Below are 23,315 nucleotides of genomic sequence, written 5' to 3'. Positions count from 1 at the left end.
ATTTTTTTATTTTAAATTCATGCACGTTAACCGCCATTATTCTTTATTCCATGACAACAGGCTCAAATCGCCTGATCTCCGTGGGTGAACAACGTTCACAATTAAGAAAATGAGGGAAAGAACAAAGCAGATACCTCCTGCCACAATCCAGCTAATTCCCAAAAAGGAGTTCTTGCCTCCAATCACGCTTCTCGTCGACAGGTATAAATACTTACTACCATTGTAAGGGGTGACCGGGAAATGGTAGCCCACATCAACCTGGTATATACCCTCTGGAAGCACATCGTCATCGTTTCTCGAGATCATTTTGGAAAAGAGTGGAAGAGCCGAAGGCTGCATCCAATTTTGAAATTCGTACCACTCGCTTATGTCTGGCATGTTCGTATCATTGTAACCCTCTGGATACGCTTTATACCAGTTTGGCGGAGGAACAACTTCTGAGGCCTTATATTTCGTCTTCTTGAAGCGGTCTTTGTTGGTAGACCAGGCAATGCCCTCTCTGTAAAGCATGTAGTCGTTCGTCGTATCATTAACAGCGGAGAAGATGGAAAACGTGTCATTAAACAAGGAATTAGCAATCAGTCCACAAGGATAGTACTTTTTACCTTCCTCGTTAACCGACAAAGGTTCGCAGTTTTGTCCCACGGTGTCTTTAATGGTGGAAACGGAGGCAGCTTTTCCATTAAGCTGGTCTTCACTGAAGCTTTTCACGTATCTTCTGTGGTTCGCATGGAAATTGTTTAAACGGTAGAAAAAGTAGACGTGAGGACCAATCTGGTTTGGAATCTGAAACTGTATTTGGCATATGTCACGTTCCTCGTCGAACCCATTCCAGTAAGAAGACTCGTTGGTAGCCAATTTCCACTGTGGCTTTACTGTGATATCCTTTTTAAACTGGAATCTGTAGTTCTCCTCAGGGATTTCGCTAAAGTAATCCGGACTTGCCAATGTCTTGCAGTCACTATAATCAATCACAAATTCCTGCACCTGATATGATCCGTACAGCATTCCAGCGCCGATAGGAACGAATATTATGGCGATTACAAGAAGTAGGGGAATCACAGTTTTCGGCGTGAGGATAGGATGGTATGCTTTGAGCTTCTGTTGTGTGAAAGCGTTTTCCTTCGGTCTTCTGCTCTTCTTCTTTTCTTGTTCTTCCGATTGGGAGTCACTCAAATCGTCGTCATCCTCCTCCATCGCATCCACTAGCGGATTTGGCTGGGTAATCGGATCGTCTTCCGACCGGTCCTCTTTGCGCCTTCTGAGTCCTGAAAGCATGACCAAATATCAAGCAAGTTGTTGATTATAAATTTGAGTTTAAAAAAATCGATGGTGCAAGGGAGTCATACTTGGTAGCCGTTGAAGATATATATGTACATCATTATTTACTCAGTCTTCTCGGCTTCTTCGGTCTTTTCTGCCAATTGTGTCTTCCGTTCAAACTTAAGTGCCTCCAGCTTTTCGAGCTGAGTCTCCTTCTTACCAATTTTCTGCTGCAAAGCCTCTGCTTCCGAAATAAATGCCTCGTTCAGTTTCACAAGCTCAGAATACTTGGATGAATATGCTAGCTCTGGAGCCCTGGCAACACAATGCGACAGATATTTTGTGATTGTATAAATATGCTCCAGACCGTAGTACATTTTGATCAGGTTGGATTTCTCAAAGTCTGCAATATTAAATCCAGCAAAGCCTTGCAGTCTATCAAACGTCTTTTCAACAGCCTTATTGACCAAAGCATCTGGCTCTCCAAATACTTCCACCTGGGCTCTTTGGAGGTTAATAAATCCGCAAAGTTCAGTCAATAAGGAACTTGGCTCGTTCACCTTCTTTCGGTGTTTGCGGTCTGGTCTTCTCACGAATCTTGTCTTCACGTTGAACCATTGTAAAGAAGTAATCTTATTCTTCTCAATCTCCAGAGCTCGCAAAAGAATGACAGCCTCGGAAACAGTCTGATTGAATCTAAGACTGGATTTGTAAGTTTTCAGCTGGAACACAAGGCTCAACGCATCTGACAACCTATTGAACTCAGCTGCTTTGTACAAAAATGACTTTATCACCATTTCATTGAGAAGTTCAGGAGCATGCAAATCGAGCTTCGTTATCACAGGGAACAAGTCGTCGAGCTCGGTAGGCACCAACAGTCCATCAATGAAAAACGAAAATCTCAATCTTGATGGTGCCCCAGGAACAGGTTTTGGTGTCAGCGGCCTTCCTTCAAGATCTAAAGCATTTCTGGTCAACACTTCTGGCTGATTGTGTTTCCTATACACGATATCTCTCACTCTTGGGGTAAGCGACTTGTAGTAAAGGTAATCGTCCACATGGTCCTTGATTTCGTAATATCTATCGCCTGGAATTCGGTTCGCCAGTTGCGCGGTTGTGACTAGTCTTATAAATGATTGCAAGGGAAGCCGGCGAGCCGTTAAAGGTCGGGACAGATTTTGCATGCTGATCGATGTTGGTAAATTTTTCAGCTTTTTTTTCAGGACTTAGATTCAGTGCCCGATGACGTAAGCTGGGCTTGTACTTTTCTCGAATAAAAGATGGCAAATACTCTCACATCAAAATTATTTCGATTAAACATGTCTGATTGGGATTCTGTTACAGTCATTGGAAGAAAAGCCAGAATCGGTGGTTCTGGCCCAAAGGAAAGGGTCGTCAAGTCTGAGTCGCAGCTGAATGCGGCCAGAAGATCGGGTGCGGTTGTCGCGGTTGAAAAGAAATACGGAGGTGCCAATGCCAAGGGCGATCCAGAAGGACAAAGATTGACCAAGATTGACAGAACTGATGAAATTGTTGCTCCTAAGAAGTTAGATCTTAGTGTTGGTAAAGCAATTCAACAAGCCAGACAAGACAAGAAGATGACGCAAAAGGACTTGGCCACTAAGGTGAACGAGAAACAAAACGTGATCAACGACTACGAGGCTGGCAGAGCCATTCCTAACCAACAAGTGTTGGCCAAGTTGGAGAGAGCCTTGGGTGTGAAGCTGAGAGGAAAGGACATAGGAGCTCCTCTATTTGGAAAGAAGAAATAGTCAGTCGATGTTAGCATGTAGATTTAATTTAATGGATGAATGGGCCATGAAATATTTTTTCTTTCGATACAAATAATACTAATATGACCACCATCCACAAGATCGATTTGGGCATCACTCCTGAGGAGAGCTTTTCTCTGGCCAATAAGGGAATCAAGTTCGACTCTTTGAAGGACATCCAGCCTTATTTGGAAGAATTATCCTCCAAAAAAGACCTTAAATTGATCGATATCTCTGGAAACACCATTTCGCCAGAGTGCTCCAAATACCTCGCTGCTGAGATCAAAAAGTTTTCTTCGACACTGCTCCATCTCAACTTGCAAGATATCTACACTTCTCGTGACAAGAATGAGATCCCAGCCTCTTTGAAGGAATTCTTTCCAGTTATTTTGGAATGCTCCTCCTTGAAAGTGCTAAATCTCAGCGACAATGCCTTAGGTCAGGACACCATTGACATTCTTGAAGAGTTCTTATCCTCTGCGAAATCTGTGGAACACCTTATTTTGACCAACAACGGTTTGGGACCTTTCTCTGGTGCGAGAGTCGGAAAAGCACTTTACAGATTGGCCAAGTTGAAGGAGAAGGAAAATGCGCCTTCTCTCAAAACTTTCTGGTGTGGCCGTAACAGACTCGAAAACGGCTCGGTTGACTATCTTGCGATTGGTTTCAAAGCAAATTCCGATTTACAAGAGATCAGACTATATCAAAATGGTATTAGACCGCAAGGTATTGCAAAATTAATTAATCAGGGCTTAGCACATCTAAATAATCTCAAGGTTCTTGACTTGCAAGACAACACATTCACTGTTCCGGGATCTTTGGCTTTAGCATCTGCCTTACCAAAGTGGCCTGAATTGACCGAGTTGAATGTCAACGATTGTCTTCTGAAGAGTGCAGGGTGTTTGAAAGTCATCCAAGGATTGGCAGACCTAAAAGACTCTAAACTTGAAACTCTTAAGCTACAGTACAACGAGCTTGAGTCCGATTCCTTAGAAGTGCTGGCCAGGGTCGTTCCATCTTTGAGCGCGTTAAAGTTGTTAGAGTTGAACGGTAATCGCTTTGAGGAAGATTCTGAGCTGATCGAAAAAATCACCGAGACGTTTGAGAACAGAGGATTGGGCGAGTTGGATGAACTGGATGATTTGGAAGAGCCGGATTCCGATGAAGAAGAAGACGAGGATGAGGATGAAGAGGAAGAGGTCCAGGAGGATACTGATTTATCGAAATTGGAGGCAGAGTTGGCATCCACTCACATTTAAGGACCTTGTAGGTGCTCTTTTGCTACTTCGTTCTTAAGCTTTGTGATAAGCCGGTCCTTTTTGATCCATTTCCTCTCCAGCCATTTTTCTAATTTGTTTCTCTTTAATGGAATTCTGCTCATCATTTTTGCATGAACATGGACCTTGATGGTGATTTTGCCTTCATATAGACCAAAGGCTTCAAGAAGGTTTGGTGCCTCAAACGATATATTCCCCTGCGGTGTTTGTCTGTAATACATTATGGATGTATCGTATAATCTTGTGAATTGTGTTTTGTGGAGCCCAGACACGACGTTCGCAAAGCTTGAATATCTAGGATATAGCAGATTATTCAAGACTGGCAGATAAAATTTCTCGGACATGCCTTGTTGCAATTTGGCATCCTTCTTAGTGAAAATGTTAACCTCAGGGAATGTAACCAGCCATTCCACTACCTCAGAATCGAGTATGTCTTTGAATACGAATCCCAACGTTTCGTCATTGAGTTCCCAATTCTCGTCTGCCTGAAACACATTCCTGAATACCCTAAAACTTGGAATGAACCAAATGGCATACCAGGTAAAGAAATTGATTCGAGGGAGCAGGATCGAAGAGAGATCCTGTGCGAATATTTTCTCGGGCTCACCCTTCTTTTCGTTTTTTCGAGCCGCTTCCAACTCAGATGGTTTTCGAGTAGACTTGAGAACTAAATAAGGGTAAATGATATAATCGATCAGGGATGCGTGATTGCTGATGAAAAGTGCATTTTCGGTTTCCAGTTCGTCTCCTGTAATCTCGACATTAACGTTGTTCAACTCGAGAATATAAATGCAAAGAGTCCAAAACCCTGCTGCAAAATATCTCTTATAGGAGAACCGTGTCTGAGGTATCAGGTATTTGACGCCAATTGTCGCCACTGAAAAGATCTCATAAACCACAAAATATGATAATAACATGGTCACAAAACAAAGGCATCTTGTGACTCTCATGTAGTTCGATGTTGATGACAATTGGTGTCTTAGAGTTTGAACTCCGATATGATCTAGAAGCTCGCTCTTCATTGTATTTTTGGTGGGGATTGATCCACTTTCTATGATGTTGATAAAAAATCCCTTATAATGGGGAAAAAGGGGTATAATACTTTTTACGCTCGGAAAGAGCTGTCTCTCATCCACCAAAAATAAAACTTTTAGATTCAAACCAGTTCAGCCTCTTTGGCACTTGGATTGTCTCATATATTGGCTGCTTGGTGTCTCCCTAGGCGAACCGACGCATTTGTGCGATGCAAGATGGACAAGGACTGACCTCATGCTCGATTCACACCCTTACACTTCATAATAGAGATTTAAAAAAAATTCCAAAAAAATTTGATCAGTAGATAATATAGTACATATCCTAGCATGTCGAGAATCATAGTCAAGGGCTTGCCTCTTTATTACACCGAGGACAAGCTTAAAACTCATTTCCAGAAAAAAGGAGTGGTGACAGATGTGAAGTTGGTTAGGAATAGACAAGGTGAATCGAGGCGATTTGCATTCATAGGTTATAGATCCCAGCAGGATGCCGAAAATGCGGTCAAATACTTTGACAAAACGTTCATTGACACCGCTAGAATATCAGTTCAGCCAGCCAAAACTTTCAGCGATCCGACAGTGCCCCTTCCGTGGAGAGAAAAGCGGTTGCAAGCCAAAAGACAGTTGCAAGAAACTGAAGAGAAATTGAAGAAACTTGAAGAGATTCAAAACAAGCGCAGGAACAAGAACACAAAGAAGGGAGTTGATGCCTTTATTGAAGACCAGGTTAGCTCCAATCCCAAACTCCAAGAGTTCTTAGAAGTTTCCAAACCTAGTGTTCAGCAAAAATCTTGGAAAAACGAGGATCTCGTGAGCGCCCAGCCAGATAATTCAACAGACTTGCAATCTGCATCTCTAGCTACAGAGAATGCTAGTGATGATGAGTACGAGGAGTTTAATGGGTTTCAGAGCGAAGAAGAGGAATCCGAAAAAATGATCACATTGGATGAAGCTGAAAATAGACAAACACAGGTTGAAACTGCACAAGATGATAATAAGGAGGAGGTAAAACAGAGCGCGGAAATAGATGATTTGGAATGGTTCAAATTGAGAAGGAAAAGAATCAAAGAAGGTGAAGTTACTGAAGAGCCAGAAAAATCACAAGACATCAACAAAGCCAATGATATTCAGATCGAGCAAGTTGGACAGAGTGCGCAGCATCAATCAGATGATGAAGAAGAGCCTCAGCTCAACGAGCAGGACAAAGCCATACAGCGTATATCACAGACGGGAAGATTATTCCTCCGAAACATTCTTTATTCTGCTACTGAAGATGATTTCCGCGAGCTTTTTGGTACATATGGTTCTCTGGATGAGGTTCACATTGCGGTTGATACCAGAACTGGAAACTCGAAAGGTTTTGCATATGTAAAATTCACTTCTGCAGACGATGCTGTCAAAGCATATCTGGAATTGGACAAACAAATTTTCCAAGGCAGACTACTTCACATTCTTCCTGCCGAAGCCAAGAAAGACCACACATTGACTGATTTCGATCTTGCCAATCTTCCTCTCAAGAAACAGAGGGAGTTGAAGAAAAAGTATGAGGCTTCCAAAGCGCAGTTTAGCTGGAACTCTCTCTACATGAATAACGACGCAGTCCTTGAGAGTGTGGCTAGCAAGATGGGCATTTCGAAGGGAGAGTTGATCGATCCAACCAACAGCAGTTCTGCTGTGAAACAGGCTTTGGCCGAGGCCCATGTTATTGGAGATGTCAGAAAGTACTTTGAGGATAAAGGTGTTGATCTGACTAGCTTCAACACTAAAGAGCGCGATGACAAGGTGATTTTGGTGAAGAACTTTCAGCACGGTACCACCAAAGAAGAGATTGGTGAGCTTTTCTCGGCCTACGGACAACTCAATAGATTATTGATGCCTCCTGCCGGGACCATCGCCATTGTCGAGTTCCGTGACGCACCAGCAGCAAGAGCTGCGTTTTCCAAGCTCGCCTTTAGACGTCTTGGAAAGTCAATTCTGTACCTCGAGAAAGGTCCTAAAAACCTCTTCACTAAAGAAGCTTCGACCGAAGAGCTTGAGAGTGTCTCTAAAACCGAATCGAAAGCCGACACAACAGAGATCATGGATATTGACAACGAGGAGGATGTGGAGATATCTGGTCCTACTGTGTCTGTGTTCGTGAAGAACTTGAATTTCAGCACCACTACAAACGAATTAACTGCAACTTTCAAAAGCTTACCTGGCTTTGTCGTAGCAGTTGTTAGGACGCGTCCGGACCCAAAGCGCACAGGCAAGACGCAAAGTATGGGATTTGGATTTGTGGAGTTCAAGACCAAAGAGCAGGCAGAGAACGCTATCAAGATAATGAACGGACATCTTCTAGATGGCCACCAGCTGCAATTGAAGCTCTCAAACAGAGTGAGTCAAGGAAAGTCGGACACTGCGTCTGCCAAGAAGGGCAAGAAGTCACCAAAGATCATTGTCAAGAATCTGGCTTTCGAGTCTACCAGGAACGATATTTTCGAGTTGTTCAGCCCATTCGGCAACCTCAAATCTGTCAGGGTGCCTAAGAAGTTTGACAAGTCCGCTAGAGGATTTGCTTTCGTCGAGTTTAGTACGCTCAAAGAGGCTGAAAGCGCCATGGATCAATTACAGGGAGTCCACTTGCTTGGTCGTAGGTTAGTTATGGACTTTGCCGATGCTGAGAGCAAGGACGTGGAAGAAGAGATTGAGAGAATGACCAAGAAGGCCAAGTTCCAAACTGGTGTCAGGAAAATGGCACAGCTTCGCGAAAGTCATTCTGGCAAACGGAAACTCGATTTGGAAGACGAGTCCGAGATGTAATATAGGTACTTTATTATTGCTTATCTTGTTTAATGAGGCCTTCGTTTACGACAAAATAGCTGTCTTGGTGCTGTGACGTCAGGCTTAGCGGGTTCCACGACTCTTCTGGTTCGCCCTTTTCGAGTTCTGCACGGCTATTTTCAATCTCAGAGACGATATCATCGAAAGTAAGCTCTTTAGTGTCCTCCACCAGTCTTTTAAGCTCACCGCAACTTGTAGCACCCTTCAGCTGCGAAACGAATTTGAGGTGGTCATTCAACGAGACTATGAGTTCCTGCTTCTCCTGAACCGAAATGCTTTGCGACAGACCTGAGAGATTCAGCAATTTGCGAAGTATGTATGGGTCGACTTCGGCATGCGAGGTGCTGACTGTTGGCGTTGCGGGGGTGGAAAACAGGTTGTCTATGTCTGACTCATTTTCCAATTTTCGAAGAATGGACGATTGGCGGCGAATTGCTGTAATTTGCAAACAGCGTGTCTGGAGATTGATTATGCGCAGCATCTTCAGTGACTATAATATTTGATCAACTTTATCTGCTGTGTACCAACCAATCTGAAAAATTTATTTTAATTTTTTTTCCCAAATATCTACTTTGAATAAAGTATCATCGCTAGTCATGGGAAAGGTCAAAAAGAAGGGTACTTCCGGAAACGCCAAGAACTTCATCACTAGAACACAGGCGATCAAGAAACTCCAGGTTTCGCTGGCAGATTTCCGTCGCCTGTGTATCTTCAAGGGTATTTATCCTAGAGAACCAAGAAACAAGAAGAAAGCTAATAAGGGATCTACAGCTCCTGTGACATTCTATTACACCAAAGATATTCAATATCTTATGCATGAGCCTATTTTGGCCAAGTTTAGAGAACACAAGACTTTCTCGAAGAAGCTTACCAAGGCACTCGGCAGGGGTGAAGTCAGTGATGCCAAGAGACTTGAGGAGAACAAGCCGAAATACAAGCTGGATAAAATTGTTAAGGAGAGATATCCGTCATTTCTTGATGCCTTAAGAGATTTGGATGACTGCTTGAACATGCTTTTCTTGTTCAGCAATATGCCTGCTACCGATAAAGTGAGTGCAAGAATCACCTCGGAGGCTTCGAAATTGACCAACCAATGGATGGCCTACATTGCCAGAGAGCGCCTTTTGAAGAAGGTTTTTGTTTCGATCAAAGGAGTTTATTACTCTGCTAATGTCAAAGGACAGGAGGTGATCTGGCTGGTTCCTTTCAAATTCCCACAAAACATCCCTACAGACATTGATTTTAGAATCATGCTGACATTCCTTGAATTCTACTCAACTTTACTGCATTTTGTGCTTTATAAGCTTTACACTGACGCCGAACTTGTTTATCCACCAAAAATTGACAATACGAAGATGAAGGGAATTGGTGGACTTTCAGCCTACATTTTGGAGACCAAGGGCAGCGAGCCCGTGCTGCCAACCGAGAAGCCGGAAGAAACTGAGGAGACTGAGCTTTCGAAAGAAGAGATTAATAAAGCTTTGGCTGCTGACAGCGAGAAGACTGAGGAGACTCAGGACGTGGATGAGGAAGAAGAGCAGGATGTCGAGCTGGACGAATTCAAGGATGTGAACAAAAACACTGGAGATATTTTGGCACAGCCTTCCAAATATGCAAACAGTACAAGCAGCTTGATGTCGAAGTTTGTGTTTTTCATTGGAAGAGAGGTTCCGGTGGATATACTAGAGTTTGTGATTCTCTCTGCAGGTGGTAAGGTGATCAGCGAGGCTGCTCTGGATGAGGCCAAATTAAACGGTTCTAAGGTTACCTTTGACTTGAGTGCCGTGACCCATCAGATTGTCGACAGGCCAAAGGTCGCTAACAAGGTTCAAGGACGTACGTACGTCCAGCCCCAATGGGTCTTTGACTGCGTTAATAAGGGAGAGCTCTTAAATGTGAATGACTATGCCCCAGGAGAAACCTTGCCACCGCATTTGTCTCCATGGGGAGATGGTGGAATTTACAATCCAGATGCCACGGCCAAGGATGCCGAAAAGGAAGCCGAAGCCGAGGAAGAAGATGTCGAAGAGGAGGATGAGGAAGCTGAGGAAGAAGAGGATGTGGAGGACGAAGATGAGGAAGACGAAGAACTTGCTGAGCAAAGAGAATTGGAGCTTGAGGCTAAGGGTGTCAAGTATTCTGAGGCAGAAAATAAGAAGAAGAGAACCATTTCGGAAGCCGAGAAACAAGCTAAGGAAGCCAAGGAAGAGAAGGAACTCAAGATGATCATGATGTCCAACAAGCAGAAGAAACTCTACAAGAAAATGCAGTACGGCATAGAGAAGCAAGAGGCTCGTAAGGAGGAGCTGCAAGCAAAGAAACAAAAACTCGACAAGTCCAAGAAAAAGCTCGACAAGCTTAACAAGAAGAAGAGTAAATAGATTGCGTAATTGATTGAGAAAATTTAGGCCGAAATTTTAAGTTCGGGATTTTTTATGAGCACACTGCCGTTCTAATCAACCCCATGGAAAGGAAAAATTGACAATAAATTTCGAATCGTCAGTTTTAGGTAATATTAATAATATTATGGCTTTTTAGTGTGCCAAACATTGATTAACTCCACCGTTAACTACAGAAGACACTGAAACTTGAGTGGTTACTAGAGATTTGTGTGCAGTTCACAGAAAGGTTTGATCCATGAACAACGGTTCAACTAACGGAGGCTCACCATCTCGGTCTCATCCCAGACAGCAAAATGGGCAAAATCAACAGGTGCAATATATCAATATGGGTATTCCGTCGCAATATGGTCCCAACCAGATGGGAACTCAGGTAAGCCATCCCCCAATGATGTCTGCGGGTGCGGACGTTGGATTGAATGCCTCAAGCTCTCATCCGTCCACCCCTAATGGGCTCCCCCAAGGAGCATCTCTCGCCGCGATGCAAAAACCACTTGGCTCCACAGATAACAAGAGGCCCCAGCAGCAGACCCAGCAACAATGGAAGCAGATCCAGGGGCTGCATAATGGTGGCATAAGCACGAATACGATGGCCGCTGCTGCGGCATCCGCAATGATGGGAAGACCAGGTGTCATGTCTCAACAGCAACTTTCCGCATTACAACAGCTTCAGGCCACCTATGGCCATCTACAAAACTCTTTGTATCGGCCGATGGAGGATCAGCCTAAACCTGTCCCTGGTATACCGATGCAACCAGGAGCTGTCAAGGGACAAGCTCGAGATCAAAATGTTTCCTACCCTGCGCAGGGCCAGGCGCCGTCTACTGGCCATGGGGCCCAGATGACTCATTCGGAGTTCAATAATGCCAACGATATCAAAAAGAATATTGCAAATATAGCCATCATTCGCCTTTTCGAATTGACGGAGAAACTTTGTGTTCGGGCCGATTCAGAAAACTTGGAATACTGGAGGAGAGTCATGGAAGAGTACTTCAGCGAGTCGGCCATGGCTACCTTGACTCTGAAACACGGCAACGAGGGAAGATTCTACACGTTCACTTTTTCACTTTTTGCGCGGATTATTTACACCATAGCTCTTTCAGGAGTGGGTTTCTTCGAGATATCTCACAATCTTATACGGGCTAACGTTTTGCCCAACGGATCGACTCATTTGGAATGTTCGCGATTGATTTTGAGGAACTGGTATTTGGACGGTTCCTACGTTACACTTTATGGAGTGACCAAAATACAATTTAGCAGACAACTGAAGATTGAAAAAATTGACATATCGATTTACCGTACTTCTGCAGGTCTTGAGCTCGGGACTATCGACAAGTTCTTGGCAAAGAACGAATTTATTGACTCAAAAAGCATCAGACAGAATTTTTCTGCTTTCAAAGGACTAAGCAACTTTGGTCTCCAGGAGAACGTCATGCGAGTCATGCAAGTTGGAGATGTCATGACCCTCGTGAAACCTCTGATGCATTTCCACGCTTTATCGAGGTCGAACTCGCCAATAGCGTCCCTTGAAGCGTTCAACAAATCGACATCCAACGAATTAAGTGCTCTCGAGAAGATGACAAGTCAGTTCCAGCAAGCCCAATTGCGCTCACAACAACAGGCGGGACTAAAAAGGCAAAAATTCCAGCAGCACCAGTTCCAGGACCCATCTGCTCTGATGCCTAAAAGTGCATTCACACAGACTAACAAACCAGCGGCTCAAAGACCACCTTCCCCTAATCGCCTTTCGAAAAAGAAGCTTGACGATGTGGGATTAAACAAGCTGGATTTGGCAAACTCGACGTTAAACAAACGCAGAAAAATGGTGAATGGTCCTGCTTCCAACTCGCAAACTCCTAATGGACAGTCCGGAGCAGCCAACGAAAGTGCATTCAACAACGGAGAGGTAAGCCCCAAGACTGTGGAAAGTGAGAAATAGATATTAATTGTGTAAACTTAGTGTGATACTACTTGTTTTAATCCAAATGCATGCTCTTTTTCGATCAATCAAGAAAAAAAATAAAATCTGAGGCCAACAGGAATCGAACCTGCAACCCTTCGATTGCACGAATCCGTAGATTTGACTGGAGTCGAAAGCTCTACCATTGAGCCATAGCCCCCGATTTCTAAAAATTTGAGACCCTGGTATTGATATATAAGAGCGCTTTTAGCAAAGTTATTCAATGCTCCAGTCAAAAACCACACCAGATCTCTCTGATGATGAGGTATCTCTGCTGGAGTTCAGAATAGCCTAATTCAGGAAGTATACTGTATGTTGAATTTCATCAAAAATTAAATTTGAAACTTAATTTGATTGTATGCTATGGATTTATTTATAGACAGATAATGAATCGGTTGAAATTGATCGTAATTGCGCACCCTGAACTCAACTCAAACATGTATCATTGCTCCATATCTTGCGACAGCTATGTGCGAACTCACTGAAAACCACAGTTTGCCAGTCACTCATGATATCGTGCAATCTTTGAATCACCTTGGCTAATTGATGGTTGACATTCTTTTCTACCTCGAGACTGATATACTTCACATCTAGCATAAGGTTTGTAAAACATGGAGTGAGCTTTTCGCTGAGCTCGAGACGAGCTGTACACATTTCAGAACCTAGTTCGTCAGGGGTTAATTTTGAGACAGATTTGTGGCTAGACGTGGCCCTCGTGTGAATCTTATTTGATGATGCAGATGATGACGTTCCTGCAATGGCTGTTTTCCAGTTCCCCTGATTGCCTTTGCTTAATGTAGAATTGTTATCATGGTCTCTGATGAAGCTTTCATCGTCGTCGTCCTTGTGCAGCTGTTCGTTGATTATGATAAGAGACGATTCGTCCAGCTGTTTGCGTTTCTGCTTTTTAATTTTCAACTCATTTATTGCTCTGTTCAGACTTGGAGAATCGACTGAATTATTGTGCAACACTTGATTGAGTTTGAACTCTGATGTCACTCGTTCCATCAAACTCCTCAGTCGGATCTGTTTTTTGACAATGATTTCTTGCAAATACGATAATTGCAACTCTTTCAGTTTTCTATAATGAAGGAGATGTAAAATGGCAACTAATGTGAGGCGCAAAATAATCAATGGTTCGTAGATCTTGACTGTGATAGACTTTGTTAGGATCTCAATATTCAAAAAGGTTAAATCAATTCTGTTTCCAAATTCTTCGATGTGTTTTTGTTGATCTTCCAGAATGCTGAAGATATTGAAGAAACCGCCAAGCTCAACCATGGCTAGGCGGTTTTTTTCAAAATCCTTAATTAGTTTTTTGCTTGTTTGTTCCAAACCCTGGACTCTCTGCAACAAAAGCTTTGCCTTTTTCTCCAATGGTACAAAAATCCGTGAATTGAGACTAGAATCGTACTTTTTGGCCAATCCAAGGGGCGGGACCGGTAGGTAGACTAGATAAGGATTGGGTATGGTCGGGTTTCTTGGTGAGGTTAATAGCACAGATTTCGAAGATAAACTGGCAACGTGCCCAGACTTTACCATCTGAAGCCAATTTCTTTGTGATGAATCCAGAAATTTGACAAAAACTTCCGCTTGTTTAATCTCAGGATCGGATATCAGCTCCGTGAGAAAGTATTGAAGTAGTCGAATTCGTCTGTATATTATTTTTGTGTCTGATTTGTAGGTGAATGGATTCTTGATCAGTCTCCCCAAAGAATGTTTCTCGGGAATCGGCGGTATGACTTTCGTTTGAAAGAGTTTTGTGAGATAAGAACGAAGGAAGACGAAATCTGTGTAGCGGCGCAATACACTGTTGGACATGTATTCTATTTTGTAAAATACTGTGGTGATGTTCTTGAAATCTCGCAGGACTTCATAATTTGTGATCAGAACATTTGCACTGTCTGAACTTTGAGCTGGCATGTGACTGACAAGAGGCTGGCTATCCAGAGATTGGACTCCTAAACTAGCTCCGCTCGTGTCGCTGTCCTGTGGCTCTCCGGTTTCAATGGTAGTGCTTATTCCGTTGGAGTAAAAATGATTGGAGCCTGCAAATGGGTTGTTGTCATTGCTAAACTCATCGTAATCCATTGAAAGTTGTAAACAGGTCCATAAATTTTATTTTGCCTTCGCGGGGGAAAATACAGAAGTATATCAAAAAACCATAACTTTATCTTTTTGGAATGAGCGATCTGGAAGAAACAAAGAAGGTGGACCGTAAGTTACAAATGATAAATAATTAACAACTCAGCAATTCTCAAGTCTTCGGACATGGTAAGTGGTAGTATCAATATCTAACAACTCAGTCGACGGACATGCAAGAAGTCGTTTTCAACCTGACGGAAAAGGCCTTGCAATCTTACAAGAAAAATGCAGAATTATCAGCATACCTTAAAAAAGAGATGGATAAGCAGTATGGAACTACTTGGCATTGCATAGTGGGAAAGAATTTTGGGTCATTTGTCTCTCACGAAGCAGGAAACTTCATTTATTTTTACATTGGAGATAGAGCTTTTCAGTTGTTTAAGACGAGCTAAGCATACATAATCAATCAGCGGCCAAAAATACTGCTTTTCAAATTCTCATTACGTCGCTTCAGAGGACTGATAACTGTGGCTGCTGGGGCTTTGAATGAGACAGAATTGCGTTCTTGAGTCTGTTTGATCCGTTTGTAAATAGGCGAAGTAAACTCATCGTCCGTTTGTTTTGACGGAGACGAATCATGCACGGATGTTTCCAGGTTTTTACGCTTTAGCTGAATTTTTGGGCGGACAACTGTTTTGAGATCGGGCAACGCGTCTTCCTCGTTTTCGTCGTCGTCCTCGAAAATAGACCTTGTTTTGGCCGACACACTCTGAGGCGTCTTCGCGGCTTTGAGTAGAGTTTTACGCACGCTAGATGGTGTTGTCACAGATGCTGAGACAGGAGTACTTGTTCTGGATGGAAATCGTTTAATTGGGGTATTTGTTGGCAGGCTTGATTTGACGGCTGTTTTCCCGGCTCGAACAGCAAGAGGCGTAAGACCGGTTGGTCTCGATGTCAAAAACGGTGTTTGCTTTTGTTTCGATGTGCGCCGCAAATTGTTCAGCTCCTTGAGCTTTTGGCTATGTTGCTGTTCCACGTCGTTGATAATCTGTATAACGTTAATAAGGTGCGAGATAGTTTTGATCCAATCGAGTCGACGCATATTTAGCACCTCGAGTTCCCAAATCTTGCTACAAGCAGCATGGTAAGCGTGAAAATCTGCTAAGAGATCCGTCTTCATGTCAATAAGATCTTTGGACATACTGTTCGTATTGTCACAACTACTTCAAAATAAAAACAAAAAATATACCACAGCCTTAAAAATCCACTCGCACTATTCGAGAGCGATCTCTAAAACGAGGGCGATTAGGATTAACATGGAGGCAGCAACGCATACGAGAAAGCTTTTGCATGAAAATCCACCTAAAACAAGCTTCACAATAGCTAAGGCTTGGGCCGAGCCCTGCTATTATATCCTTATCTTCACTCACCTGCTATCTGTCTCGTGCATAACTGCACTAGGCTCTTTTTTGACTTCAAGGTGCATAGGTGTGCACTCGCTAATAAAAATACCTGAAAAAAGAAGATCTAAATTCGGTTCCCCACTTCTCGCTCGATAAATTGAGGGGATAAATACTTTTCTCTTTATGTTTAGACCATCAAAATACACATGGCTAACGCCAAAATCACTCATATTCGGTGCGAGAACCAGAGGGCTCCACTCATCCAAGCCGCTGCTGGCTTTCAACCTCTCTGCTGAGCAGAAATGTCGGGAATTACTGGACTCGTTCAAAGATTATGACCACATATTCCAAAATGAAGACGGATCAAGCCGAAAGCCTTCAGAGGAAGAGCTCAAGAAGATTGCATATTTAAACAGCTATGCAGGCAGACGGAATTTAGGAATTGTCGAGGCTTTCAGCTTGCCAAAGGAGCACGAAAGGCTATATTCAGCAAACGACAAGGACCTAGCCAAGCTAAAGGCATCATCGGGACTCATCATTGACAAGATTCCGTATGAAGACACTGCTACGGGAGAAATCAGATGGAAGATAGTGAGAGAAGGTGACCAGAAAGAAGGGTGGGAAAATATTGCCCATTATTTATTTGTTCCTGGATGCATTGCCCTGCTCGTTGCGATTATTTGGAGAGAAGATATGGATGTTTCGGAATGGGCCAGACGTGAATTGTTATACCGGGTGCGCAGCAAGGCGGAAGAAGACAATGACACCGCTGTTTTGGATACATTCAAAAAATATGGCAATCCCGAATCGTACGAGTTTGATTATGTTGGCTTCCAAAAAGACGACCAAGTTATTGTCGAGAGAATATTAAGCGGCGAATACGATCGCCTCGCCAAATTGAGACGCAGAAGCCATCAGGACTAGCGGCGGATCCCTATTTATTTTAACTTTATTTATTATTTCAACTCAACGGTACATTGTCAGTATAGATTATACTAGAACGCAGTTCGGATAAATTGTATTAGAAGGGTTTACCCTTTCCGGACTTTCTTTCCGGAATACCTAATTTTTTCTCTAGTGTGCCCATGTGAAAAGAGCTAACTAGCCAACAGGTCGGCGTTAATAGCTCGGTAAATTGTTCGGAAAGCAACCCTGCTATACTAAATGTAGATACGAAAAAAAATAAGTACCCTATTTGTCACCCTGATTATGTCGCTAATTGTTGGGTCACATATTAATCTCCACAAGTGAAAAAAAGAACTTTAGTTTAATTAAAGTAAGCAAAAAGAAAGAAAACGACTTTTAATAAAAGAGACAAGAAATAGAGCCATAGTTTTTTATAATAGGTGCCCATGTTTTCTTCGGATACAACAACGTCGAACGGGGAACCCGTGAGCATTTCCATCAAGACTGAAAGTACATGGGTGCCTCCCATGATGCAAACTGGAGAACCACAATCTGACCAACTAGCGTTTGCCATGAACATCATCGATCAAACACAGCCTGGGCTAAGTGTATCCACGACTACAGAGGTCACAGACAACACATCGCAAGACAGTGGGATACCAAGCACCTCCACCACTACCACTGCCACATCGGAAGACTCATCCTATCAGACTGGCGCTTCTCTACTTAACTCAAACGTGAAATCTGAGCATGTTAGCCGAAGAAGCTTTGAGAACTTCCACTTAGACCCTAACGATTTCCAAAATCTCCTCATGACCAACCCTCCCATTTTGGAATACCCATATCCATACCCTCCAAATCAACAAGTTCCTGCAGACAACTGGTCGCCTTCGCTTTCTTTACCGCAGGCCGGTGTTTTGCCCCACGAAGTGGCTCCACCATACGCTTCCAACTATGTCCCTGCCAATGTGATGACCGACCCAGAATCGCAGAGCTCGACGCCTGTGTCCGCTTCCCACCATATTCCACTTCGCAGAAGAGTCTCTATTTCTAACGGCCAAATAGGACAAATCAGTATGATGTGCCACAAGAACGATCCCAAGAAAGTCAAAACAGAGGAAGAGAACGACCTACATGTCAACGAACAGGGGGTGCCGCAGCAGCAGTTATTTTACAACAATGAGGTTATCTTTAATCCAAACGCAGGACCAATACACGGGACGTCGGCGTGGAAAAAACAACGGATATTGGAAAGAAATAGGATTGCTGCCTTCAAATGTCGGCAGAAGAAGAAAGTTCAACAAGAGAAGTTGCAACAGGACAATGATATACTAGCTCAAAAAAACGCTGAACTTCTTGAGAAAAATAGACAACTAGAGAATCTGCTGCTGAGGCTCAAAGAGGAGGTGAGCAAGTGTGCGGTCACAGATACAGTCACAGAACTTCTAGCGCAGATTAATCTCCAGGATGGCCAACCCTAACTATCGCCTAACCTTTACTATATGGTGCAAGGGTGCACCACCTCTCAAAAATCGAAATCACTCACTAATTCATGTTTTTTTATAGTGTAGAATAATTACAAATATAATGAGCTCGTTTGACGCTATCACTTTAGAAGAACAGCCGTTGTATCAGGATGTTCCCGAATTTGACGATATCAACCGCCAGATTAGCAACACTCTTCTCGATGTCAACAATGGTCTAAGCAACCTAAATAAGAACCTCAACTTTCTCCAGGATGCAATCGATAAAGATCAGAATGCGCAAAAGTACCATCAAAATTCTTCCAAGCTTATATCGCGGCTTTTTGAGCTGTTCAAGAGTGTTTCGGATGACACGCGAAGACTGAATCAATTAGATCCTTCATTGCTCAATAAATCACAAACTTTTGTGAAAGATAAACTGAACACAAGTTTGAAGCGGGCTTTACAAGATTTCAACGAACTGCAATCACTCTACACCTCTCTGGAAAAAAAGATGAATGAGAAGAGCGCCAGTCTCATTTCACACGAAACAGAAGGCGGGTCAGAGCCATCGTCACGGGAACAGCAGCAGCAGCAGCAGGTTGTCATTGAGTACGAACCTTTGAATGCAGAGGAAGTTGAGTATCAACGGGCTCTTATCGAGGAAAGAGAACGAGACATCGAGAACATTTCGCAGGGAATAGAAGAGCTCAATCAAATATTCCACGATTTGTCGAATATAGTGGTCGAACAGGGTGGGTTGATAGATAACATCGAGTCCAATCTATACAGTACATTACATGATACCCAGCGCGCGTCGAAACACCTTCATAAGGCAGACCGCTACCAAAGGAACAAGCGGAAACTTTGCTTCTGGCTCTCGGTAATTGTGAGTGTGGTATTCCTGTTCCTAGTGCTAATCGTTGTGGCATAAACAACTATATGCTCAGCGTCCACATGTTGACCGCTCCATCGTCGCCCGCGGTCAGGAGCGTATTCTCGTTCCACCACTTTATACAATTGATCTCAAAGACGCCATGTCCCAACTCCTGAACAGCAAGAACCTTCCATTCGCCTTCCTCCTCCGAATAAACGACTATTCGGCCGTCCGATCCACAACTGGCAAGCAACCCATTCGTATTCCATGCAATCCCGTACACAGGCATTGTGTGGATCTTTGGTAGAGTGGCCTCTAAGGCCCACTCCTCCTCGGACTTGAGAGTGGAAGGTAGTTTGCCGTTGGCGGTGCCCTCCTGGTCTGAACTAGTCTTTTTCCATATTCTTAGTAATGAATCGTCGCTACAATTGGCAAATCTGAATGTATCCTTTTTCTCCCAATCGGAACACCACACTGTTCCATTGGCACCTTGGCAATTAGCCACACATACCCATTCATCCTCGTCGTAGTCGTCTTGCTTGAAAACACGACAAGTATCGTCATACGAGCTGGAACACAGAATATTTTTGGTCGGATGCCACGAAACGTTCTTGACGTCCTGTTCATGCTCTTGAATGACGCTGATACACTCAAACTCTTCATTACTATCGTCCGCTTCCCAAATCCAGATCGATTTATCCCTGGAACATGAGGCCAGGTAGAGTCCATCGTGCGACCAGTCAACGCTCTTGACTTCGTTTTCGTGACCTTCAATTATTGCCATCAAGACCCAGTCTTCATCCTCCTTGCTCCAGATCGAGATTGTGGAGTCAAAAGATCCAATTGCCAATGATGGAACGGGTCCTGTTGGCCTGAATTTCACGCTTCTCATGGTTTTTGTATGTGTGTTATCGTCCAGCACACCAACTAGTCGTTTGGTATTCAAGTTGTAAATGCGACATGTTTTATCTGAAGACACAGTTGCCAGCAGGGAGCGAGGTCGGTCGATATCTATCGACCAACATTTATCGGTGTGCCCTGTGAAGGTATGCACTTTGGAAAAAGACATGAAAATTAATTTGATTACATCTTTCTAAATTCTAATCATTTCTTATGTTGAGGAGGGTGCGGCTTTTACGTCAAGTTCGTCTCAATTCAAATGTTCCGGGACGGCCAAATGAATCGGGAGATTTGGAAAAGATCCCAAAGCACTCAAATGTAAGCTCATCTGGCTCCATCCCTCCAATAAAGACGAGCATATCCAATATGCTAGCGAAAAAGAAAGTGGAGTATAACCCCGAGGACAACAAAGAGGGTGTCACATACGAGTTTCATGCTCCCCAATCACCATTGGAGGTCCGCAGCGAGCAGATTCGTAAGTCTCATCAAGCATCAAAATGGAGGAAAATGCTTCCCTCCTTGGCTGTCGGAGGTGCTCTGATCTGGGGTTTCTATGCATACAACTATTTCACCGCCGACAAGAAGGAAGCCATTCCAGACCTACTTCTGCCCGACCGATTTTTGCCTTATCTGGTGTCTTTCAAGTACCAAGTCGATCAGGATCATTATTTAATTGAGCTCACAAGGAAAAATAGAGGAAGCATATTGGCTCCCCATCAACAACTGTTCGATGGAAAAAGAATATGGAGTGTTGAGATCAAGCAACCTGAGATCAACATTGTGCGCAACTATACACCATTGCCTCTGTATGTTGCGGGAATCGATCCTGACACACAGGAGCCTCATCTGCGACTAGTCACCAAACCAGAGGAGGAAGGTAAATTTGTACTTTTGGTCAAGCGATACGATAGTGGTGAATTTTCGCGCTGGTTGACGAGCCGCAAGCTGCTAGACGAGGTGGAATTGCGCGGCCCAGTTGTGGAGTATAAGGTCCCGTACCACCCATTGGATAAATTCCCTGCAAGGCCTCAATTGCAACCACTGTTGTCAAAAATCCAGCCTGACCCTGAGTATCCTGAAAATATCCCAAAGCCGGAGACGTGGGCGTTCTATGCGGCAGGAACTGGCGTTTTGCCTCTACTCCAGATGCTATACTCGCCAAACCCACCGAAGGGCTTCATCAATGCCTATGTTTCGCTGCGCAAGGAGTCTAATCTTCCAAGCCAGCTGAAGACGCTCAACTATTTTGCTGAAAAGTGCGGACGTGCTAAGTTTACCTATCTTATAAGTGACAACGGAGACAGGCTAGAGGCCAAGCATGTGTCGAGGCCCCAGCTCCCGAATTTCTCAGGCCTGATGGATGTGAAAATCAGCGAAGAAGTTTATAGACAGAAGCTGCTTGCACAGAAAAGACAAGAAGTTAAGAACCAAATCCAGGGAGCGAGGATCGAAGAACGTCCATTGCAGGAAGAGGACGTTATTCCAAAGCTGGATATCCGGCTACAGCCCCAGAACGCATTCCAGCAGTTTAGTTTCTTCAGGAAACAGCCACCGCAAGTGTACCCGTCGTTTGCATTTATTTGCGGGCCTGAGGGTTTTATCAGTTATGTGAGTGGCCGCCCGAACCTCAACAATCTAGAACAAAAAGACACAGGAGACCTTAGCGGCCTGCTTAAAGACAAAGGCTGGACATTAAGTAACATTAAAAGGCTTATTTAGAGTAATTCCACGTCGACTAAGTAACCGTCCTCCAGCTCGGTATGCTCCACATTCGCGCTCAAATCCAGCTCTTCGTAATCGAAGACTAGCCGAATCCTGGTGTTTGGGTCTAGGCCTACCTTGCTCAGATAAAATTCTGCAATCGTTTTAATCTTGGTTTTTGGGTTCACCTGAGCTCTGACTTCCTTTTGATCCTTTCCTTTCAATTTGATAGAAAAATAATTTGACTGTTCAGGCTCCATAACGTCCTCGTCGCTAATGACGGTGATTTCCTGCTCCTCGAAAGATTCCAAGTCTTCCAGGTTGTAAACCACCTCAACGACATCATTATTTTTCAGCTGTAAATCTACTGGAATGGTTTTATCAAGCACCAGACCATCGCGTCTAAGCTCAATTTTCAAGCTATCCGGATAATTCATGCGCACTAAAAAAATATCCAGAAGCTCTTTCACCGTGGTTCCCTTCTCTGCAGAGAGCGATGTCTTTTCGTTATTTTTCTGGGGATCCAAAATAATTACAATCAGTTCATCTTCGTCCAGATCCTCCGTTTGATCTTGAGACTGAGCCAGTTTCTCCAGCGAAGCCTCTCTTCTTTGTTTGCGGGCCATGACCTCTTGAGTTAGGACCGCGGTGATCGCAAACGCATCTCCAGCGTCACTTACGGGCAGCTGTGCACCAGAGAGCAGCAGAGACCCGACCCGCAAATCCTGGGTCAGAATTATATCGTGGTCCTGCACGTAGAATACGAGAGATTCGATGTCGTCTGTCCAGCCAGAAGGAAGATTCCTGTTGTGTAACTCCAGTTGTTTGAGTATTTCGCGCAAAATAGTCTTAAACTGTGCATTGCTACGAACACGAAGATGAAACCCAATTTGTTCATCGTCTTCCAAAGCGACCTCCACGGTGAGAGCGAATAGTGCCTGCTTGATGGGTATCTGTCGGCCATTTAGGGTCACCAAATGCTCTGAAGAGCTATATTTTTGTAAAATCTCATCCAGCTCGCCGTCGGGCTGCGTCAGCTCAATGTCCTTATCGAGCTCTTTGAGGAACTGATCATCGTTGTTTGTCTCAGTAGTCTTGATTTTCTTCATCTTCACACTCACGCTCTTCTTAACATTTTCCTCCACAGTCTGAAGCCCTAACTCCTCTATCAGGTTATCATACTGTGCCTTGTTCGAGGGAGACTCAGATTTTGCAGATTCCTCCTTGGCGAACTCTTTGGGCCCCTTTTCGGGCTCGTGGACTTCTACGTCCACAGTGGAGCTCTCAGACTTGGGCCTCTTATCCTTCTTCTTCCGTTTCTTCTTTGGTGGGGCTACAGGCTCATCTGAAAAAGCAAAAAAGTCGTCTTCCGCTCGGCTCGCTAGATGAGACATGATTATATGAAAAAACTAAAAATAATACAATAAATAATAGCGAATTTATTATAAAAAC

General features: G+C 43.7%; 18 protein-coding genes and 1 non-coding gene across 19 annotated transcripts; 10 read left to right on the top strand and 9 right to left on the bottom strand.

Moving 5' to 3' along the window:
• Window positions 1-36: 36 nt before the first annotated feature.
• On the bottom strand, window positions 37-1,278 carry HPODL_04337 (Alkylphosphocholine resistance protein LEM3; the record flags this gene model as incomplete). Its single annotated transcript, XM_014079133.1, has 1 exon — window positions 37-1,278. The coding sequence occupies one exon, from the start codon at window positions 1,276-1,278 to the stop codon at window positions 37-39; it is 1,242 nt and encodes a 413-aa protein (XP_013934608.1).
• A 107-nt stretch (window positions 1,279-1,385) lies between these two features.
• Window positions 1,386-2,447, bottom strand: HPODL_04336 (uncharacterized protein; the record flags this gene model as incomplete). Its single annotated transcript, XM_014079132.1, has 1 exon — window positions 1,386-2,447. One exon carries the CDS (start codon window positions 2,445-2,447, stop codon window positions 1,386-1,388), a length of 1,062 nt encoding a protein of 353 aa, XP_013934607.1.
• A 135-nt stretch (window positions 2,448-2,582) lies between these two features.
• HPODL_04335 (Multiprotein-bridging factor 1) lies at window positions 2,583-3,035 on the top strand (the record flags this gene model as incomplete). Its single annotated transcript, XM_014079131.1, has 1 exon — window positions 2,583-3,035. One exon carries the CDS (start codon window positions 2,583-2,585, stop codon window positions 3,033-3,035), a length of 453 nt encoding a protein of 150 aa, XP_013934606.1.
• Window positions 3,036-3,118: 83 nt separating this feature from the next.
• Window positions 3,119-4,294, top strand: HPODL_04334 (GTPase activating protein (GAP) for Gsp1p, involved in nuclear transport; the record flags this gene model as incomplete). Its single annotated transcript, XM_014079130.1, has 1 exon — window positions 3,119-4,294. The coding sequence occupies one exon, from the start codon at window positions 3,119-3,121 to the stop codon at window positions 4,292-4,294; it is 1,176 nt and encodes a 391-aa protein (XP_013934605.1).
• On the bottom strand, window positions 4,291-5,229 carry HPODL_04333 (uncharacterized protein; the record flags this gene model as incomplete). The annotated part of the gene is made up of 1 exon (XM_014079129.1): window positions 4,291-5,229. One exon carries the CDS (start codon window positions 5,227-5,229, stop codon window positions 4,291-4,293), a length of 939 nt encoding a protein of 312 aa, XP_013934604.1.
• Window positions 5,230-5,673: 444 nt separating this feature from the next.
• Window positions 5,674-8,148, top strand: HPODL_04332 (Multiple RNA-binding domain-containing protein 1; the record flags this gene model as incomplete). Its single annotated transcript, XM_014079128.1, has 1 exon — window positions 5,674-8,148. One exon carries the CDS (start codon window positions 5,674-5,676, stop codon window positions 8,146-8,148), a length of 2,475 nt encoding a protein of 824 aa, XP_013934603.1.
• Window positions 8,149-8,161: 13 nt separating this feature from the next.
• Window positions 8,162-8,650, bottom strand: HPODL_04331 (uncharacterized protein; the record flags this gene model as incomplete). The annotated part of the gene is made up of 1 exon (XM_014079127.1): window positions 8,162-8,650. The coding sequence occupies one exon, from the start codon at window positions 8,648-8,650 to the stop codon at window positions 8,162-8,164; it is 489 nt and encodes a 162-aa protein (XP_013934602.1).
• Window positions 8,651-8,765: 115 nt separating this feature from the next.
• HPODL_04330 (Nucleolar protein) lies at window positions 8,766-10,550 on the top strand (the record flags this gene model as incomplete). Its single annotated transcript, XM_014079126.1, has 1 exon — window positions 8,766-10,550. The coding sequence occupies one exon, from the start codon at window positions 8,766-8,768 to the stop codon at window positions 10,548-10,550; it is 1,785 nt and encodes a 594-aa protein (XP_013934601.1).
• A 256-nt stretch (window positions 10,551-10,806) lies between these two features.
• On the top strand, window positions 10,807-12,507 carry HPODL_04329 (uncharacterized protein; the record flags this gene model as incomplete). Its single annotated transcript, XM_014079125.1, has 1 exon — window positions 10,807-12,507. One exon carries the CDS (start codon window positions 10,807-10,809, stop codon window positions 12,505-12,507), a length of 1,701 nt encoding a protein of 566 aa, XP_013934600.1.
• Window positions 12,508-12,595: 88 nt separating this feature from the next.
• HPODL_05435 lies at window positions 12,596-12,688 on the bottom strand. The gene is made up of 2 exons: window positions 12,653-12,688; window positions 12,596-12,631 (listed from the first exon to the last, which is right to left on the bottom strand). It is a non-coding gene; the product is annotated as a tRNA-Trp (tRNA).
• Window positions 12,689-12,954: 266 nt separating this feature from the next.
• Window positions 12,955-14,619, bottom strand: HPODL_04328 (Sorting nexin-41; the record flags this gene model as incomplete). The annotated part of the gene is made up of 1 exon (XM_014079124.1): window positions 12,955-14,619. The coding sequence occupies one exon, from the start codon at window positions 14,617-14,619 to the stop codon at window positions 12,955-12,957; it is 1,665 nt and encodes a 554-aa protein (XP_013934599.1).
• Window positions 14,620-14,799: 180 nt separating this feature from the next.
• On the top strand, window positions 14,800-15,065 carry HPODL_05262 (uncharacterized protein; the record flags this gene model as incomplete). Its single annotated transcript, XM_014079123.1, has 2 exons — window positions 14,800-14,802; window positions 14,835-15,065. 2 exons carry the CDS (start codon window positions 14,800-14,802, stop codon window positions 15,063-15,065), a joined length of 234 nt encoding a protein of 77 aa, XP_013934598.1.
• A 14-nt stretch (window positions 15,066-15,079) lies between these two features.
• Window positions 15,080-15,814, bottom strand: HPODL_04327 (uncharacterized protein; the record flags this gene model as incomplete). Its single annotated transcript, XM_014079122.1, has 1 exon — window positions 15,080-15,814. One exon carries the CDS (start codon window positions 15,812-15,814, stop codon window positions 15,080-15,082), a length of 735 nt encoding a protein of 244 aa, XP_013934597.1.
• Window positions 15,815-16,199: 385 nt separating this feature from the next.
• On the top strand, window positions 16,200-16,940 carry HPODL_04326 (uncharacterized protein; the record flags this gene model as incomplete). The annotated part of the gene is made up of 1 exon (XM_014079121.1): window positions 16,200-16,940. One exon carries the CDS (start codon window positions 16,200-16,202, stop codon window positions 16,938-16,940), a length of 741 nt encoding a protein of 246 aa, XP_013934596.1.
• Window positions 16,941-17,368: 428 nt separating this feature from the next.
• Window positions 17,369-18,403, top strand: HPODL_04325 (uncharacterized protein; the record flags this gene model as incomplete). The annotated part of the gene is made up of 1 exon (XM_014079120.1): window positions 17,369-18,403. The coding sequence occupies one exon, from the start codon at window positions 17,369-17,371 to the stop codon at window positions 18,401-18,403; it is 1,035 nt and encodes a 344-aa protein (XP_013934595.1).
• A 106-nt stretch (window positions 18,404-18,509) lies between these two features.
• On the top strand, window positions 18,510-19,319 carry HPODL_04324 (Syntaxin PEP12; the record flags this gene model as incomplete). The annotated part of the gene is made up of 1 exon (XM_014079119.1): window positions 18,510-19,319. One exon carries the CDS (start codon window positions 18,510-18,512, stop codon window positions 19,317-19,319), a length of 810 nt encoding a protein of 269 aa, XP_013934594.1.
• A 4-nt stretch (window positions 19,320-19,323) lies between these two features.
• HPODL_04323 (cytosolic iron-sulfur protein assembly protein 1) lies at window positions 19,324-20,154 on the bottom strand (the record flags this gene model as incomplete). Its single annotated transcript, XM_014079118.1, has 1 exon — window positions 19,324-20,154. The coding sequence occupies one exon, from the start codon at window positions 20,152-20,154 to the stop codon at window positions 19,324-19,326; it is 831 nt and encodes a 276-aa protein (XP_013934593.1).
• Window positions 20,155-20,375: 221 nt separating this feature from the next.
• HPODL_04322 (Conserved hypothetical membrane protein) lies at window positions 20,376-21,881 on the top strand (the record flags this gene model as incomplete). Its single annotated transcript, XM_014079117.1, has 1 exon — window positions 20,376-21,881. One exon carries the CDS (start codon window positions 20,376-20,378, stop codon window positions 21,879-21,881), a length of 1,506 nt encoding a protein of 501 aa, XP_013934592.1.
• Window positions 21,878-23,257, bottom strand: HPODL_04321 (uncharacterized protein; the record flags this gene model as incomplete). Its single annotated transcript, XM_014079116.1, has 1 exon — window positions 21,878-23,257. One exon carries the CDS (start codon window positions 23,255-23,257, stop codon window positions 21,878-21,880), a length of 1,380 nt encoding a protein of 459 aa, XP_013934591.1.
• Between the last annotated feature and the right edge of the window lie 58 nt (window positions 23,258-23,315).

This window comes from Ogataea parapolymorpha, chromosome V (genome assembly GCF_000187245.1).
Source record: "Ogataea parapolymorpha DL-1 chromosome V, whole genome shotgun sequence".
Classification (NCBI taxonomy): Eukaryota; Fungi; Ascomycota; class Pichiomycetes; order Pichiales; family Pichiaceae; genus Ogataea; species Ogataea parapolymorpha.
Note: the sequence above shows the minus strand (reverse complement) of the source record. Positions and strands in the feature narration are given on the sequence as shown.